At 40.7% G+C, this 19,335-nt stretch overlaps 1 protein-coding gene across 2 annotated transcripts; it reads left to right on the top strand.

The window, feature by feature from the left end:
- Window positions 1-10,610: 10,610 nt before the first annotated feature.
- brd7 (bromodomain containing 7) lies at window positions 10,611-19,051 on the top strand. Of its 2 annotated transcripts, none has more exons than XM_023429749.2 (15): window positions 10,611-10,730; window positions 11,121-11,314; window positions 11,430-11,523; window positions 11,614-11,671; window positions 11,800-11,944; window positions 12,231-12,341; window positions 12,868-13,037; window positions 14,478-14,592; window positions 14,842-14,917; window positions 15,264-15,371; window positions 15,473-15,608; window positions 16,524-16,629; window positions 16,746-16,793; window positions 17,563-17,650; window positions 18,840-19,051. In XM_023429749.2, exons 1-15 carry the CDS (start codon window positions 10,682-10,684, stop codon window positions 19,034-19,036), a joined length of 1,695 nt encoding a protein of 564 aa, XP_023285517.1. In that variant the 5' UTR covers window positions 10,611-10,681; the 3' UTR covers window positions 19,037-19,051. The 2 variants fall into 2 exon arrangements, with proteins under 2 accessions (XP_023285517.1, XP_023285516.1); XM_023429748.2 differs by having other exon boundaries at window positions 16,521-16,629.
- The last annotated feature ends 284 nt before the right edge of the window (window positions 19,052-19,335 follow it).

The following is a 19,335-nucleotide window of genomic DNA, read 5'->3' as shown; positions in this document are numbered from 1 at the left end:
GGGTGGTTCTGTCTCACATTTTCACCACTTTTTAATGGGTTGAGAGATTTCTGGTCTAAAACTGCATGAAAAGTGCCAAGATCTCCACACTGACTGAATTATACTAAACAGTCATATGTCTTTATTTAACCTATCTATCACAGGGTTCATTGCATTCTTTCTATTTTTCTTTTTTTTCAATGTCCCCAAATGTCAGCTATGTCAGACGACTCTTTAAATCATGGTGGCTGCATGTGACTCATTAGGAACCTGCTTTAATCGTTGCCAAAATTGGCACCATCTTCATGTGAGGAGTGTCATTCCAAAACTGAAAAATGTGCATATGTGTGTGCACAGGACCAAGCAGTTTGCAGTCACTGCAGTGATGACAAGGAATAGAACAGCTTGTGGCTTCTTGGACTCCCTCCGGGGCAATTAACTGCACTGAGGGGAGACAGGCTCCTGTTTCTTTCTTATATCAATTATAAGTTTAGAGTTAACAGAGGTGTTCAAGTTACAGCGTGAGAATTTCTCTCTGTTTAGACAAAACGTAACTTATGTAAACTACATCAGCACCTCTTTAACCTTGTGCCAGTGTGTTTGCCACTCACCAAATCTGGTAATAAGCTAATATGTGTTATTTTGTCTGCAGTTTACAATACACCATAAACATCATGAACGTGTCAGCATATATTTAAATCTTTCTCTTGGTTTAATCACGAGGCAATAATGCATGATGGTTAAATAAACAATCCAACACAAACAATTTTAATGAGACTTATGAAGAAAAAGCAGTGTGAGCTTTTGAGCTTACAGTAAGTGAGATGCAGTAGGACTGTGACATGCTGTAAAATGTTTGTTGTGTTATATTTCAGTTATAGAATCACAAAAAGCAGCGCCTAAACCACAAAATTGTAAACATGCTCACTGTAAATGTTTGCCATGTAAATTAAGTCCCTGAATGGTGATACTGAGCTTGTTAAGCATTTCATTTTCTGTTTTACAAGTCTCTTTAATTTGCCTTTTTGTCTGTCCCTTTTTTCAAATTGGCCTTTAATTAAACTCCAGCTAATTACACAACTCTTGAATGACTTTTGTATCCCCAGCTGGGCGTAGGGAGGAGAGGAATCTGGCAGAGCTAAAAGTAAAACAGCAGCTGACACCCAGACATTTAATGCTGCCCTAACTCAAAACCAGAGCTTTATGGACACATCCCTCATCTGCAGTGGGTTCAAGCTGTTGTTGCTTTCTGAGTGTAACGTTGGTGATATGAGTTTAACTCATTGTTGTGTCAGCCAGATGCCTTTTAAGTGGTGATGCTTTATAACTCTTTTCTTTCATATTTGTCAGTATAATAATATTAAGTTATGCAGCGAATGAAAATATTTTACTGAAAGCGACTGACTATGAAAAAGTTTTGAAACCACTGGTTTAATCTTTAACAATATATTGCATTTTAAAAGTTTGTTATATCATCCATTGTGTAAAAAGATTAATCTTAAAAGTAACATGTAACTAAAGCTGTCAAATAAATGTAGTGATGTAGAAGTATAACGCAGCATAAAATGGAAAAACTCAAATAAGTACCTCAAAATTGTACTTAAGTACAATACTTGAGTAAATGTACATAGATACTTTCCACCACTGACTAAGAGTCTGTTTCAGCACAACAATGCTCTGAGCTAAATGCTAAATCCATCATGCTAACATGCTGATGAAGCAGCTATTAACCATGTTCACCAAAGTTTTGCATGTTAGCATTCTAACATCTGGTAATCAGCACTAATCATAATGTACAGCAACACATTATGTATTGGAAAAATTATGATGACCTAAAGGTCTTACAATTCATCCTGAAGGGGACATAATTATCTGTACTTACTTCACAGCAGCATCCAATAATTGTAGAAACATTTCACTAAAAGAGTAAATCACCAAAAGTCAGTAGGATTCATCCTGTGGGGACCATGAACGTCTGTAAATAGATTCATGGCGATCCATCCTGTAGTTGCTGAAATATTTTAGTTTTGTGGGTGCAGATACAGGCTGTCATTTTATCCCTTTAAGTCTAGCTAAAAACTAGAGGGTATTTTGAGGGTGGGCACCTGTGGCGGGACATTCAAATTTCTACTAGGACATTAACACCCTATGAGCACCTGGATACACCACAGAGTTTGCATCTTTATGCATATTTGTGTGATATATTTTTTGATGAAACACTTAATCCTCAATCATTTTAAGGGATATTTAGTTTCCATTTTCCCACCCCTTTGGATGCTGGAAGGCTCTACTGAATCTTTCTTAATTAGTCTGAAATAAAACACTTCCATCAATTCCAACAGCTGTTTTTGAACATCAGAAATAAAGCTGACTGATGGCAGTCTCTCTCAAAATAGATGCACAAAAAAGATATTTCCTGCCAGTCAAATATAAAAAGCAGCAACATCTGAAGCATTTCACTTTAAGAGGATTCGGCACTGGCAGGAAAAGTTAATCCATATCAGAGTCAGAATCTCATTCACTGCAACAGACATGTCACCAACACAAAATCCTGTAAGGGTGCAGAGACTGGCTGACAAATACAAAGTCAGTGACCCGTACATACAAATACAGGCATTTTAGATTAGTACTGCATTGGTCACAGCACTTAAGTCAAAGTTCATATTGATCTCACACATTCACAGTATTTGATGTATTGGAGTGAAACTGTGTTCTGTGATTTAGGCATTGCATTTCCATGAGTTAGCCCATTGTTAGATTAACTGTTGAAACTTTGTTTCTCTTTTCTTTGATACACATTTCTGTGATATGCTTGGATAACATGGGCTGTGCGTTTTCCCTGAAAATAAGAGCCATTACCAGCTTTGACAGGCCTACACAGTCCAGTGGCTTGTCAGAAACAACAGGCACATGTGTTGAAACATGGCCTGTGGCCTGGTTACCCTGAGAGCATCTAACAAATCCCCTGGCTCTGGAGCTGAAGGGGGGGTCTGCAGACTGTGGCTGATCCATGCTCGCTCTACTGAACCCGTCCATGCTGTGTGCTGCACCCAGCGAACTTGTGAGTGCCTCCATGGACCTGTTAGCTGTCCATAATTCCCATCACAGCACGTCTGGCATGTGGAACATTAGGAATCAGACTTTTTAATCCATAAACGATGTTGTAGCTATGGTCAATGCGTGTGTTTTTTTTTTCATTCATAAGATAAAAATTGTTTGACTTTCTTATAAGAAACTACAATGTGTTTCATGTAAATAGTAAGGTATGGTTGACCCCTCCATTTCCTGGAAAGTAAAAGGACATATTTTGCTTCTGATATTGGTGCTGTCAGGCGTCAGTGTTACCTAGAAGGAGATGTGAACCTGCAGTGCACTGAGATGTCATTAAAAAGCACGAATTGATTAGTCCAAATGAAGGGATTTGGCTCCTTCCTGGGTGATAAATGAATGCAGCAAGGTGTGACAAAGAACCAAGTTCCTCTTATTAATGCTGTGGCTGACAGCAAGCACCGGGCCAGACTGACACATCAAAGCTGCCAAAAACACAAGGAACTGGTGGCATTTCCAACAAAAAAACACAATCTTCATCCGTCCTCCATCATCACTAACTTTACCCCATACTCAGCACTGACCGTTTAGCCTGAATTGAGTCACACTCAATGGGGGAGGGGAGCTTTGAAAATAACTCTATCTGTGTGTTGCGGTTTTTCAGCGAACACAAAAGGACTGACGAGACCATTTATCTGTAGATTCTTTAAAAGAAAAAGAAAGGCAAAGAAAAAAGCCGAGCCTACCTGATGTTTTCTCTCTTTTTTTTCATGAGGCACTGTCTGTGCCTGCGATCCCTTTATCTGCCTTTCATTAGCGCCTCGCTCGCCCTCTTAGTAGGGCGGGTGTCTGGGAGACAGTCACTTTCTCCCAGCCTGTGATGTTTCTGCAGATTACAGAGGCCTTTGAAGCCACTGCACTCCTCATTGCCAGGGCCTCAGACAAGCCCATGCCATCTGTCAGATTGACGGCAAAGTAGCGGAATGGGGCTGAGACACCCTCTGTTGATCCATACTTTTGTCTTTTATGTGTCACATTTGGATGTCATGCGGTAGCCACACCTTTGTAATCTGCTGCTGGGACCCGTCTGAAAGGCTGGCCTCTGCAGCATACAAACACACACACCCACAGACAGGAGAGAATAATGGTCCTCCGTAATTACTCTTACCTGTGGGCATCAGTCTCTAAATGAGACAATTATCGTCATGCCCTCACAGTGCTGGTGTCGTCCCACTTTTCCAAGGCCCTGGAAATCATTGTCATGTGGGTCTTTTTATGCCTAACCAGTGGGAAGGATTTTGTTCATCAGCTTAGGAAACTGTAAGTTTGTCTGTAGCAGGCCGAACAACACTGCAGAACAACCAGCCACCAGCAGCTCAAGGATTTACTTTTCAAGAAAGTAAACTAACCCTGTTTGATGGTTAGAATTATGGTTAGATTTATGCTTTGCTGTTTGAATTTTTAAACAGTGTGTTTCACTTTTAAAACAAGAGAAAGAGAGTTTAGGACAATAATGTGTTTGGTTAACATAACGCTACGTGGAGTCTCCAAATTCAATAAAAAGCAGGAAAGAGTTGCTAAAGGTACTAAAAGCACTGCTATAGTATACATCCAGGACTAGCTTTTACACAACGATGTGGTAGTTGTGAACAGGGTTTTTCTTACATAAGCTGTAACCCCACAAAATAATGTTGTTCGAAATGCTGCTTGGTCTTGGAAATAACATTAGGTAAACTGTGCATGCTAACAATTGCAGCAAATGTTAAACACTGTTTAATCTATTCCATTTTTTTTTTTGAACAGTTAAAAGACATGTGACCCTCAAAACTTATATCTGATGTCCAGTTACACTTGCTAAGGGCTTTTTATAGACAGTCAAATGGAAATACAGACAGCAAGATAGATAGATAGATAGATAGATAGATAGATAGATAGATAGATAGATAGATAGATAGATAGATAGATAGATAGATAGATAGATAGATAGATACTTTATTTATCTCTTAGGGGAAATTCATGAATTGATGCAAACAATGCACTCGGGACTTAATTAGATGGAAAGATAATTAATTAACTATTTAGATAATTGCAATAAATACAATTTCGTATTGAAGTAATTATCCTCTTTCATCCTCAGTGCTACTTCTAAAAGCTAGTTTGCTAAAATGGTCTAAAAAGGTACCAAAAATGTTCATAGTTCATCAATCTGTTTCAGCATTAGCAGGTTACAAGCAGGGCTTGTGCTGTTTTCAGGGGGCTACGGGCTGAGCAGGATGACAGCTCCTGCTCCGAGATACCTTGTTTATAAGGGCCCAGGTTTAACTGTGTTTGGGGGAAGGAGGGTCCCTGATAAACCTCGGAAGAAGAGTGAGATTACAGGCAGCGCGTTTCCACCTCAAACAGTGCCTCTCCCTGTGTTGAGATGATAAACTCTCATTGAGTTTGCAAAGACCATTTCCCAGCGGCTGTCTTTCAGTTTATATGAACTTTTCAAACGGCTAAGGATCTGACGGAAGATCGTCACCAAGCTCGCAGGCTTTGAACACATCTCCCCTGTGTATTTTTCCCACCCCAGGACCACTGTCTTCAGAGGCTTGGGGAGAATAAAGGCTCAGATCGACAGACATTGTCCCCCCCCACCACCACCACCACCACCCGCCCCCACCCCACCCCTCTCCCAACCACCTTGCTTGTCCTGTCACACATGCTCACACTCACACACTTGCAAATTTATGATGCATGTAAGCATTGTGATGTGTGTGCTCCATGAAAATACACACACAGACAACTCCCAACAAGCATCCCCTGTAGAGTCACACATCAGACCAGCCTCCTTAAAAAGAAATCCTCCATTATAATGGAGTGTTCAAAAACAGAATAATACATTAGGTACCTTAAAGCAGAGGGTGACGTTACACTACAAAAAACATTACACAAGCCCAATGAAATATACATTAGAGTAATTGGATCAGAGAAGACTGTGGCTAACGCTCAGAGATGGCAGATGCTAATAAGAACACATTCAACAACTTCATCCTATTAGCTCAGTGGTCCAAAGTGCTCACAGTGAAACCATGATGTTCTGGTTTTGACTCTCGCTGGAGACCTTTATCTCATTGTTTCTTGTAACTTAAAACTTTTGTTTGCTTATAATATTTCTAAAAAAAAACATTTCTGCTGGAGTTATCGTGGCTGCTTTGGGTATTTTTAGAACAGAACAACCTACTTGCTGTCTCTACATTACAACACCTAAGTGCTGAGTAATTGCAGCACAAGATCGGCCCAGATGTTCATTCACAGACCTGGGTGGGATGTCAGAAGACCACAGGACCGGAGTGTCATGAAGACAGCGGCGAGCTGTAAAAATTGATAATCAAAGCCATGCACATGAAGTGTTTCGGTTGCAGATAAAAATAGAGTCACCATACACATAATGCTTTGACAGGGATGAGTGATTGATGCTCAAAGATTTTGCCATGACAGACTGGCAGGCGGGAGAAAAACACTGAGGCAGAATGATTGGCTTCTCCCCTTTGATGTTTCTGTCTAACTTACTTGTGATGGCTGGTTACATCTTCAAACCCGTTCTGCGTTGACAGTTGTAATGACCCCAAACATTTCATCTGTCATATCTGAGCAGTGCTCTGACAACTTCTAGTGAAAAGAATACACTTCTATTACCAAACTTCATTCCATTTTCTTATATGTATCCATAAGCAGAAGAAGTTATTAATTTGCATTTGTCACAGGCTTTAAGCTTGATGTAATAACCCAGGGTAACTTACACTGATACAACTTTAAAATCCAAGTTTTTGAACAGAACCAAAAACTGCTCAAATGTCAAAGCTACAAAACCCAGTCAAACAATGTTATAAATATTCATATGGGAGCAGAAGATATTTTTGTGTTTATGAACTGAATGTTAAAATAAATCAAACCAAAGTTTATTTTTTAATAAACTCTGCAAGTAAAGAAAGAAGATAAGAAACAGAGAGACACAACAGCATGTAAAAATGTTGTAAGGTCAACCTGGCATGATGGAAGTCGGAAACAACTCCATTTTATTTTAGAGCAGCTCAAACTGGATTGTTCCAGCACCTTAAAAATGGAAATGACCATAATGCTCTGCCTCAGTGGCGTCCAAACAGCACATTTTATTTCCAATGCTGCTTCAGTCGAACCATGTGCAAGACAGATAACCCATTCAAAGCCTGCCTTTGTAAGCCTGTTTATATTTTGTTGTGTATATGTGGAGAGACCAAACATCCCAGTTCCATCCAGTCCGCAGAGTGGGAAGCGGTTTCCCATGGTTCTTCTGGGATGCCGCTTTCATGTGGAAACAGTCTCTGGGTCCCTTTAGCCCCTCTGTTGTGACAGAGGATAATGAATTTCACAACATCTGCCATTTGTTAGCTCCGTTTGGTGTAAGTGATCTCCTTTTAATCCATGAATTTCGAACGTGTGTGCAGCTCCACAGCTGGAATGAAGCAGATGGATCCCAAGGCCTCTCTGGGGCTGCAAAGGCCGGCCGGGACTGGCACACTCTGCCCATCCACTCCTCGGACCCTAGAGACAGAGCACTGAGGCACACTGCTCTCTGCTTGCTTGTAATCAAGACCCGGTATGAATTTTGTCCAGTTTGTCCACCTGTTATACTCTGCTGCTGCTAAATGTCTGCTAAATGCAAATCATGTAAGTATAAAAGCAGCCTTGTCTAAACTAAATTCACTCAATTTAAAGTCACATTGAGCAGTATGTGGAAATGTATTAGTATCAAACTCCAATATGGGTAAACTGACTGTTTCAAAACTGACAAAAAACTGTTCAAACTTATACCATCTGAGTAATTTGAAAAGCCGTGTTTCCACTACAGGAACTTTCCCCCAGGAACCTTTTGAGGAACTATGTGCGTTTCCGCTGCAGGAACCAGGGTCTAAATTTAGTTCCGGGGTAATTGACCGACCCCTAAAAAAGTCCCTGGTAAGGGGGTAGAACCAAAGATCCTCTAGTACTTTCCAAAGGTTCAGGAACTTTTGGGGGTGTGGTCTGCAGTGCTGAACATTTCTGACTGGTCGAGTACTCGCTGCATTTTACTTTAACAACCGTTGTAGCTAGGGTTGCCACCCGTCACGTATAATATGGGATCGTCCCGTATTTGAAAATAAAATGCTGTGTCCTGTATTGAATGAAAATGAGACGTATTTGTCCGACATTTTCATTCACGTTACATCCTCAAAGTGCTGTGAATAATGTAATGTCAAGAAATAATTTTGCATAATCTTCCCAGGACTTTAGGCCACAGTGGAAATGCAGACAACGATGGGCCACAGGAACCTTTTAGTTCCTGAAGAAAAGTACCTGGAACTAAAAGACTATAATAACAGAAACTATAATAACAGAAAAGATTTCTGAAAATGGAAACCTTAAACCTGCAATAATTGATTTTTGGGCTCCTGTCAGTTAGTGGAAATAAGTTGTGTACTGTATACACTACATTGACATATCATTACCTTTTAAGGTGATTTGGAGAACTTGTTAGCAAACCGTTGCATATCTATGCTTTTAGCAGTTACAGGGAAACATGATTGTTTATTTGGAGTTGGCCAGTATTAACTTTTTTTTAGGTCTGTTTTTGGTCTCCACCAGCAGCTCCTGAGAAAAATACCATGCTCTTTAGCTGCTAAATGTTCCACAATGTTCACTGTGTCTGTCTGTCATGTCGAGCACTGAAAACAGCTGCCTGCTGCAACCAAAATGATGCTATGAGCGCAGTGGGTTACCTAAAATAGTAAAGATGAAAGCTGCACAGCTATACAAGTTTAAACTCACCATAAAGCTCCGTAAAGATGGAGAGCTGCAGATTTGGGTGATAATTCTCTGTAGTTTTGTCACAACAGAAAACCCTTTCACATTGTCACAATAGTTTCACATTGTCAGTTGACATATTGTATCAGTTATAGCAGCTTTAAGGCTGCTCTGACCTATACTTATATATCAATAACAGATAAAATGACTTTGTTTAACATGAAAGTGGTCACTCGTAGTGACAATGAAGCTTTTTGTGTGTGTTGTATATAATTTTGTTACTTTTGATTAAAGAGGTAAACACACTTCTACCACCTTCCCTCATTGAGTTACCGGCTTACTGTCTGTCTATTTCTCTCACCCTTAAATTGAAATTTCACCCTTGAAATTTGTCGGCCTCATAATTAAAACTTTCTCCATAAGGATATCAGCTAGCTAACCTAAGGGTATGTAAAGATTGTACCATGGTGGTTGTAATGACACAGGTCAGGAGGTAATTCGTTGGGAATGGGTTTGCTTTGATAGGAGACTCAAACATCAACAGAGCTTCAGAATCACCTCTCCATCTGACGGCAGGAATGGCTGAAATGCTGGATTCAGTCAATCTTCATTCCTTTCAAACCTTCTGCCCCCGTCCTGCCCTCTTCATAAAACCTGGAATGTGCTTCAAAGAACGCACACTATCTTTCCTCTATGAATAAAACATCTGTCATTCATCAGCTGGTACAATATGTGCCAATTTAACGAAGCATAACAGCCCTGCAAGGCAAAGAAGCTCCAGACTGTACATTGTCCCTTGAAGCCCAGCCACAACCAAATGTCATCCGCCTCCTTTGGAGCTTAGTGTGGTTAATTTAAACAAGATTCAGTTCATTCATTTGTGAATTGAAATTGTAAAAATACACCCTGTGTAAGCCAGTGAAAAAGTTTGCAATTCAGTACACCTTAAACACCTACCTTTAATACCTTTAACATAACTTAAAGGGCCACTGCATCAATTTCAGCAGTTCAGTAAACTTAAGTCCAAAAAAAAGAGAAAAACCCTGATGATGTGATCAGTTATCTTTGTCTCTGAGACTTCACATTTATAACTGAGGGCATGCATTTCAAACTGGACATAAAGTTTGAAAGATGTGGGCATTTTGGATGTGGGAGAAGTATAACAAAAGAGGCTATTGAGATGTATTGTGGTAAATTTAGGCAATATAGCATTTATGGCACTTGACATACACTGGGGACTAAATATCAGGATCTCTCGTCCTCCGCTGTTTCCATTTTGACAATTTGTCTTTTATTGCGTTATGTGCAAGCATCCCGACTTTGTTAAAGTACAATACTTAATAGCTACAGAACTTCTTTAATTAGCGGTGACTTGCCCTGTGTGTGTTGGTGTTGGGCTTACTCCCCAAACATATATATTTTTGTTTGTTTGTTTTGCCTTATTCTTACATTTAGGGACATGTATTCTGTAATATTGGCACAGATTGCAGAATTAGGAGCAAAGCTGGCCCAGGTGAGCTGATGGAGCTCTTTGTCTTGATCAAAAGCGTTGGATAAATGATTACACCTGCGTGCTCTGATTGAAAGATGGTCTCGGTAACTGCTACAGCTCCCAGATGCTCCTTGTGCTCGCATAGAGGAGCTCTTCAGAAATACTGGTCGAAGTTTAATCCTGAACTTATTTTGCCCCCTACCGGCGAGAAGGGGGGCCGCATCACCGTACGTTACCACCGCCTCCCCGGCAGGTGGCGCTGTATGCTTGCGTCGTTCGGCGCAGTTTCCACTGTAGTGCTTCCGCCACCACAGAGATCAGAGAGGAACCGGTCGGTGCCAGATCAAAATACAAACAATGGGCAAGAAGCACAAAAAGCACAAGTCCGAAAAACACGGATATGAAGGTATTTCACTTGCAGAATGCTCAAGCACTTATTATTTTTTACTATTACTATTGATTTGTTTAATACAAAGACTCGAATACTCTGTTTCGCGCTTGCTAGCCCTGTTAGCATAGTATTAGCCATCTGATAAGATAGCCTGGTTACTGTTAAACAAAATATGGGACTGATTTAACTATCTGTGTTCTGCATGTTTCTGTCTGTTTTCATACAAGTCGGTCGAAAAAAGTAGGCGATTTAAAAATATAATACAGGGTTAGCTGTAGCTTCTCTTACACGCCTGCTAGGTAAACTGACTAGCTGTTAGCGGCTATTTTTTGTAGCACTTGTCAGTTATCATGTAGTTAGCCACTGTTAGCTAATTGACGCCTCTTGTCGATATTGTGCCCGCAGAGTACGGAGAGAGACCGCTGAAGCTGGTGTTAAAAGTGTCTGGAAACGAAGTGACGGCGGGAAGCTCGAGTCTGGACACATTTTACGACGAGCAGCCGGCGGAATACGACAAACCCAAAGACAAGAAAAAGAAGAAGAAGAAGGATAAAGAGAGGAGCTTTGGGTCACCGGAGGATGACAGAGGAAAGAAAAAGGTAACCCTACTGTAGATTCTGTCCCCAAGATTGGGATAGTCAAGGATGTTGTAAGTAGCTGGCATTGATTTTCCTCATGCTAGGTTAAATTTAACGAATGTTGTTGTAATGATAGATGACAAAAAAGAAGAAAGGACAAGATGCAGAAGGAGACGATGACAGAGAGCAGAGCAGAACTCCTATCCGTTCAGAGCTGGATAAACTGGAAGGTAGTCTCAAATCTCAGCTTCTTTAGGGTTTTGTACCATTTTGTATTTTCTCTTAACCCCTTTAACTTCTCTAACCTGTCTTACTTGCAGAGAAAGAACAGACTCCTCTGCAGGAAGCTTTGAACCAGCTCATCAGGCAGCTCCAAAGGTACATTATTGATCATTTATTGATACGAGGACGTTGTTGGGGACACCACTCTCTATATCTGTCTTTCTTTCTCTGTTTTTTGTATAATAAATTTTATATAATAAATGCTGTTTTTTTTCTCTCTGTAGGAAAGACCCCAGCGCGTTCTTCTCGTTTCCAGTGACAGACCTCATTGCTCCGGGCTACTCTTCAATTATCAAGCGTCCTATGGATTTCAGTACAATGAAGGACAAAGTAAAGAAAGAGTGCTACCATTCATTGGATGAACTCAAGGTATCTCTCTGCACTGCACACAAGGTTTACTACAGACATACTCAAACAACAGGATAAACTTGCTAAGATCATGTTGGATTTCTGTCACAATAAGAGTCTCTTTCACAGAGAATAAAAGTAAAGTATAATGTCATTAAAAATGTGCCATCTTAGCTATAGCGTGAGCCAAGGCTTAAAGTTTGTCATTTAAACTAGAGTTTTACATTTCTTGAAAACATTTTCACATACAAATGCTGTTTTTTGTCATGTTGTCAAGTGTTTGATGTGGAACATGTTGTTAATGCAGGTGGATTTCAGGATCATGTGTGAAAACGCCATGGTTTACAACAAACATGAAACAATCTACCATAAAGCCGCTCGGAAACTGTTACACTCTGGAATGAAGATCCTGAGCCAGGTATGAAACTCAAGGTTCGGAGTAAGTAACTTCTTTAAGGAATTACACCAGCTGCATCGATTTGTCCTGTTTATTGTGATGTAAACATAGAATCTGACATTTTCCATTTGTTCCCAGTAGGACATTCAAATCAGTATTCACTAAATCATTCTGGGTGACTAGCTTTTTTAAATAGCATTTTTTTAATATGAAAAGTTTATTGTGCCATTATTTATATTTTCATGTATTTTTTTATTTGGGTGTATGCGATCAGTGTAAAGTGATGGAGTCTTCACGTCAACTGGCTTATTTGCCACCAGATGTCATTATTTAATCTCTACTCTCGAAGTGTAGCAGTGTTGTTTGCTTTAAACGTCATACGAAGCTCTGGAGCGAAGCTAAATGGCCTTGCTTTTGCACTGATCAACAGATGGGGGCAGCAGATGATTACATACAATACCATCAGTACTACCAATGGGTTTTCTTTTTCTAATTATTGACTTTTCTTTCCTGATACTAATAAAAAACGTTTTAATCTTCTCTGTAGGAGAGGCTGGACAGCCTGAAGCAGAGCATAGAGTTCATGTCTGGCCTCGACCCATCTGCCAAACAACCAGGGAAGTCTGAAGAACAAGGGGGCACCAGCCTTGACCAGAACAGAGAGGGACCCATGACCACAGACACCAGCGAGAGCTCCCACACACCGGGCACACCCAGGTCCTTTAACCCGCTGACCTAAAATCTCATATATTACCTCTGCTCTGATTCTAGGAGTGTGAGGAATTGAAATAATAACGATTATGTATTCACTACACAAACCCCTTGACTCTCCATATTTTACATTCTTCTAAAGTCTGTTAAAGATGTATGTGAGATCTCAGAGATCTCTTAAAGACATGTCATTCGAGAAATGGCCAAAATTAGTTTCTGATCTTGAACAGAAGAGAAGAAGATTTTTAAAATATTTTCTCCACCTAACCACATTTACCAGCTTACCTGCTACAATACCAGGTTTTAAAACCAAAATAAGAGCTGACATTGTTGGTTACATGTCAACACAGGAAGAGTTGAGATAACTAAAATGCCAGAAATAAGAATGCTGCACGTTGATTGAAGCCATTTCCAACTTGGTCATTTCCCATTGACAACGTGAGTTTCAGTTTCTGTGAGTGTTTTTTTTTTCTCTTTCTTTTATTTTTCCGACACTAAAGTAAATAAGTTTTCCACCGTGAAGCCATTGGCTGAGAATGCGAGGAATGCCTCACAGCATGCTGGTTCTTGTTTTCTCTCATGGCTGTACATCTTTGAAATCAGTGTATTGTTGCCCAGTGACGTAACAGAACCTGATGATTAAAATCATGTGTTAGATATGACTCAATGTCAGAGCAACAGCCTGAGGAACACCTTCACTGTGCTGATTTTCCTTAAGCTACTTGCTACCTTTACATCTTTATGCCTCTGCGCCAATGGAGACATTATGTTCTCAGGTTGTCTGTCCATCTGTCGGTCTGTACGTACGTCCATCCCATTCTTGTGAATGCAACATCTCAGTAACGCCTTGAATTAATTTTTTTAAATTTGGTACAGTCACTTGGACTCAAGGATGAACTGATTAGAATTTGATTGTCAAGGTCACTGTGACCTAACAAAACACGGTTTTCACCATAACTCACGATTTTATATGCTAATTATGACACAATTTAACACAAATGTCTAAAAGGATGAAATTATGAAGTGTTGACATTTTAAATCCAAATGCTCAAAGGTCAACTTCTCTGTCACATCATAATGTTCTGCAAAAACACCCCATGACATTATTCAGCACAGTAACTCAGGAAGATTGTGACCATATTTCGTGCAACTTATCTGGCAGAGGCATACATCAGCGAGGTGGTAATTGTAGTGCAAAAGAAGATGCTGCGTATAAAATCTTGATGGTGCTACTGATGTCAATAAAATGCTTAGAGAGATTCAAGATTATTAGAGAGATGAAAGGTGAACGGAGGCGTTTGATAAGCAGAGAAGTTCATACAGATTTCCTTCCTGCAGTATTTTGCTGCTATGTTCATGCTATTTAGTCTCGACACAAAGGAAGAAAAACCTTTTCATTCACGGTCAAAGTGTCTTTCAGTCTTTCAATTTGTGTTTCGTTTGCAGACAGGACAAGGACTCCAAGGATGAAGCAGCAAAGGCAGAGAAAGAGCTGGAGGAAATCCGCAAGGTCATCCAGGAGTCTGGAGGAAAGCTGTCTAACAGAGTGCTGCAGTGTGATGTGAGAAAGCAGGGTTAAACTGAAGATTTCTTTTGGTCAAATGGACATATTCGCCGATAAAAATATGACCCTTTCAAAATGATGGCATGAAAAGAAGCTAATTGTAAGGCCATCGGTTGAGTTGAGTTCTTTTAGTCCTGTAGGGGTTTCATTATTTTTGACGTGTTTGCTTCTAAATGTGAGGTTCTCATACATTTTTATTGGTCTTTCCTGCCATTGAGCCTTACTCAAAATGTATTTGTTGTATAGTTGGAGTTTGCGAGACGGAAGACTGACGGCTCCACCACTTTGGCAATCCTTAATCCAGCAGAACTATCAGCAGGAGGTAAGTCCATCGGAACCTTAATAAAGATCTAATAAACCTTAATTTAACTTAATCACTGGTTCCAGCTTTGGAAATTAGGATATTTGGTGGTTTTCTTACCTTTCGATGATTGTGATTTTGGAGTGTTGCTTGAACAAAAACTAATTGTAGATGTTACTTTGGACTCTGGAAAACTGTTATGGACATGTTTCACTATTTTCAGGCATTTTAAGGTCCAACAATTGATGAAGAATATAATCGGCAAACTCATCGATAATGAAAATAATTGTTGTTTGCAGCCATTGATAATTAAAAAAAAAAAAAAAAACTCATGAAATCCGTTAAAATATAATGTTTCCTGTTCCAGATGTTGGTTACTGTCCTGTGAAACTGGGCATGATGTCCAACCGACTGCAGAGTGGTGTGAACACCTTGCAGGGCTTCAGGGAGGACAAGAGGAACAGGATTACTCCAGGTACTCCATTGTGATGACTACATGTGTTAAGAGAACTAACATCAGATCTTAGTGTACATCACTAATGATGAGCCGTCCTGTTTGTAAAACACTTTCCACAGTGTCCTACATGAACTATGGACCCTTCACCTCCTACGCACCCACCTACGACTCCAGCTTCGCTAACATCAGCAAGGACGATTCTGACCTTATCTATTCTTTCTATGGAGAGGAGTGCAGTCTGCAGGGTTCAGACAGGTATGTAGAGTATGACCAAAAACACACTCGAGCTCAGTGGCATTTACACAAAACGTCACTTGAGGCATTCCCGGCTGATTACCTCGCAGATGTTTTCACTGAGTTTACTGAGTCTGGAGCAGCTGTCAGCTGTAGACTGGGCCTCAACCTGACTTCAGTTCTTAAACTTTAATTCCAGTTTCTTTCTGTCAGTTATCTCATGGTTTTCTGTGCTGCAGGGCACTCACTGTACCATTGGCTTGCACTTTATGTCTATGGAGATGCAAAGTGATTAAATAAAAAAGTAAACACAGACACAGAACGTAACATCCTTTATTTATGTAGCTGCACATGCTGCTTAGCTAGCTGGTAAACTAGCTAGGTAGCTTAATTCAGAATTACCATTGACATTGTCGTTGCTCGAGCTAACAGATCCTAACTGGCTAAATCTGGTAGCACTTTTTTGAGCTTGCTAGTGTAAAAGTAGCAGGGGACATGTGACAGAAGAACAGAAGACTATTCCGCTTTTTTTGTGTGAGGTTGTCAACTAACGTGCCTCATAAGATAAGACATGCTGCTGTGTATGAGTTTGTTTTTCATTGTGTGTGTTGAATCACTGTGACAGGAACTGTCATTGTCTCTTGTGTCATCTGCTCAGTCTTTTATTTCTCTTCATAGAAAATCACACTGTCACTTTGTTTTCATGTATGAAAATATGTAATTATTGTCAGAAGCATATTTTTCTTTCTTAGAGTGTGTAGGAGGTTCAGTTGCAGCAAGTGTCAGCAGAGTCAATAGCAACTTCTCATTATGCTTGGCCAACAAAGTGATTCTGATTTTAACCTTGCTGCTGCTCAGAAAACGTGTGTGTGTGTGTGTGTGTGTGTGTGTGTGTGTGTGTGTGTGTGTGTGTGTGTGTGTGTGTGTGTTTAGCAGCTTGTCAGACTTTCTGGCCAAATCAGACGAGTACGTGTACAAGCTGGCAGACAATCTCCTGGATGCAATGACGAACGGAGAGCATTCAAAAACCCTGAAGGAGGCAGTAAGCAGTTACTGTGATATCTGAACTGATCCATTTACTACTGACTTTAACAGCTCTGGATCAAATCAAATCTCAGTTTACTGAATCTGCTTTTTCTGTCTTTTCTGCCTCTCCAGCATGTGGATGAGCCAGCAAATACACAAGATGACAAGGGGGAAAATGAGGTAAGACATTGGAGTCGATCTGGAGCTGGATTTCAGATTGAACACCTGTTGTGTCCGCAGTGATAAGCAGCCCTCCCCCCCTGCACATTACGAATGGAAATGGATATCGAGTTCATAATGAGAAATTTCAGCGTGTGCTATGCAACATAGAACTGGAGCCATTCGCCCTCATCAGTGTTTGATGTGATGTTTGGAGGAGCAGTTCCCACTGTGCGTTGTTTCACTGTAAAGCACGTTCTTGCATAACACCTCATGTGTGGATGCTTAATTTAATTTTGTCAGTATAGATGGCGTTTGCAGATGGCTGCTGCATCAACCAGCTGTGTCAACATAGCAGGGGCCTGCGTTTAGCTTTGATCCATCCACGCATGGAAAGAACATTTCCCCTCCAAACACAGCGGTGCTGTTCGCTAAAGGCCCGCTGGTGGAGAATTTGGAGAGGCCCATGTTTTCTTTCAGTGCCCGCTGGCAGGCGCGGCTGAATCGCTCCTCAGAGCAGCGGAGGAAACCAGAGCACAGGCCCCTCCGTCAGGCACACAGCAACCCTCTGTCCTGGCTGTTTGCTGTTCTTGGCCGCTCTCCAGTTTGTTCTCATCCCCTGCTCGGGTGTTGCAGCTTTTCATCAGATTTAATTTTATTGGCGCAAAGTCGCAGCGTGTCTAAAGAGGCTTCAAAGGTCCTGGATGTTCCCTTGAAACGTCAGCTGTCCAATGAGAAATGCATTTTTCTACTCTGACTAAACATGTTGTTTCCCCTCCATCTCTTGTAGGTAGCTGAACCTGAAGCATCTAAGTGCAGCAGGCTCAACTCCCTGTGCTCCGCTGCAGGCCTGCAGATGGCTGAGGAGCTCTCTGGAGGTAAAACTTCTCACACATAGTTTTTTTAGATTTAGGGATGCAGTTAACAATTACATGCAGTTAATGTGTTTATTAGTTTTTTTCATTTTAAGATAGGTTCACAATTTTTTAAGTCTAATGTAATATAACACACACATGCCGCCATTGTGTGATCCCCCTGTCCATATGAGCCCTGGAAAAAATTAAGTTTCACACATTCTGTTTCAAAATGTCAAAAGTTCAGCTGAAACTAATACGAAGCTTCAGGAATGTGACTTTGTCAAAATGAGTGAGTGTCTTTGTCTCTGTAGCACAGAATTCTCCCTTTTGTCCCCACAAATAGTGTTTTCTTGCTGAGCGTCTTTTACACTGACTGAGCTCTGACATTGGAGTGGCATCAGTAAGAGATCACTTCAAAGCTCGTGTGGACAGGAGGAACAGTTACAACTTTAACGCTGTAGAGCTTTCAAAACCATATGGGCATGTGGTCCATATGTGGTTAAGACAGACTTGAAACTGTGTAGTCTATAAAATGTCAAAAAAAGATGTCAGAAAATAATGAAAAGTTCTGGTGACAGCTTCAGATTGCTTTTCTTTTGTCCGACCACATTTTCAGATGTAAAACAGAGAAAAACAGCAAATCCTCACTTTAAAGAAGCTGGAAACAGATTGTTGCTTTTCGAGTTATCAAAATTGTAGCAGCTTTATTTTCTTTTGATTCACTTAATGTAATTCAAAAAAAATTTCACCTTCATTTACATTGCACATCAAAGTAATTTCACATTGCAGTTTTATTTAAACTAAAGTGTAAACCTGTCACATAACAGCCCACTGTCATGGAAGATCACAGATATGATCTTCCCACATCTGGTCAGCCCTGACTGCTTTCTCTGTGCATGAAAGGATTATGGGAACAAAGAAGTTACCCTCTAAATTCTGCTGCCACTTAGCTAATTCAAAACAAACAAACAAAAACAACCCCCATCTGAAGCAGCTGGATGGAGGCTCAGCATTCTCAGGTATAAATGTAACTGTAAGACTGAGGGGTCCATCACCAGGGCTCAGAAAGAATGGCTTTATTGTCGTGGATATGTGTAACCAAAAACAGCAAAAGTTACCACAAGGTAACTGGAGGAACACAGAGGAGGTGTTAACTGTGTATGTGTCGGTGTGTTGTCCGTCTGTCACCCACCTCCCCTATCTGTCACAGAGGCCCTGCACTTCCAGCGGAAACTGGATGAGACTACAAAGCTGCTGCGCAACTTGCAGGAAGCACAGAAGGAGCGTCTGAGTGCCAAGCAGCCTCCGAACATGATCTGCTTGCTGGCCCCGACTGCCAAGGAGCTGGAGCTGGGTAAGAGCCTCTCAGTGCAGGCACCTTCCTCACCTTCAGCTGCAGACCTCTAACAACACTCTCACGTTTTTTAATGGCCATCCTGCACAGATGTGGTTTGTCTTTTAGACAGTGACATTGACCTCGTTCCCAGTGATGTCATGGTTGAAATGGCAGTTTTGTGTTTTCAATTTCTGGGTGTTGAATATTTGTACTACTGTTTTGACCTGTGCTTGGAGTTTACTTTGGCTAAGCGGGCCAATGCTGCTCAAACTACACTTCATTTTTGTACAGAATAAACAAAGATACAACATGCTAACTTGTGAGCTTTAGAGATGCTGCTAGGTGGATTTTGGACAGAGCCAGGGTAGCT

This window comes from Seriola lalandi, unplaced genomic scaffold, assembly GCF_002814215.2.
Source record: "Seriola lalandi dorsalis isolate HSWRI2012SDOR001 ecotype SW California unplaced genomic scaffold, Sedor1 jcf7180002054898, whole genome shotgun sequence".
Lineage (NCBI taxonomy): Eukaryota > Metazoa > Chordata > Actinopteri > Carangiformes > Carangidae > Seriola > Seriola lalandi.
This window is presented reverse-complemented; position numbering and strand designations above follow the sequence as displayed.

Bases quoted from the DNA above. Each gene is read 5' to 3' on its own strand.
- brd7 (XM_023429748.2), top strand. From the start codon at position 10,682: ATGGGCAAGAAGCACAAAAAGCACAAGTCCGAAAAACACGGATATGAA. The intron at 15,609-16,520 runs GTATGTAGAGTA...GTGTGTGTTTAG, and splicing joins AGTCTGCAGGGTTCAGACAG to CAGCTTGTCAGACTTTCTGG. The intron at 17,651-18,839 runs GTAAAACTTCTC...TATCTGTCACAG, and splicing joins GGCTGAGGAGCTCTCTGGAG to AGGCCCTGCACTTCCAGCGG.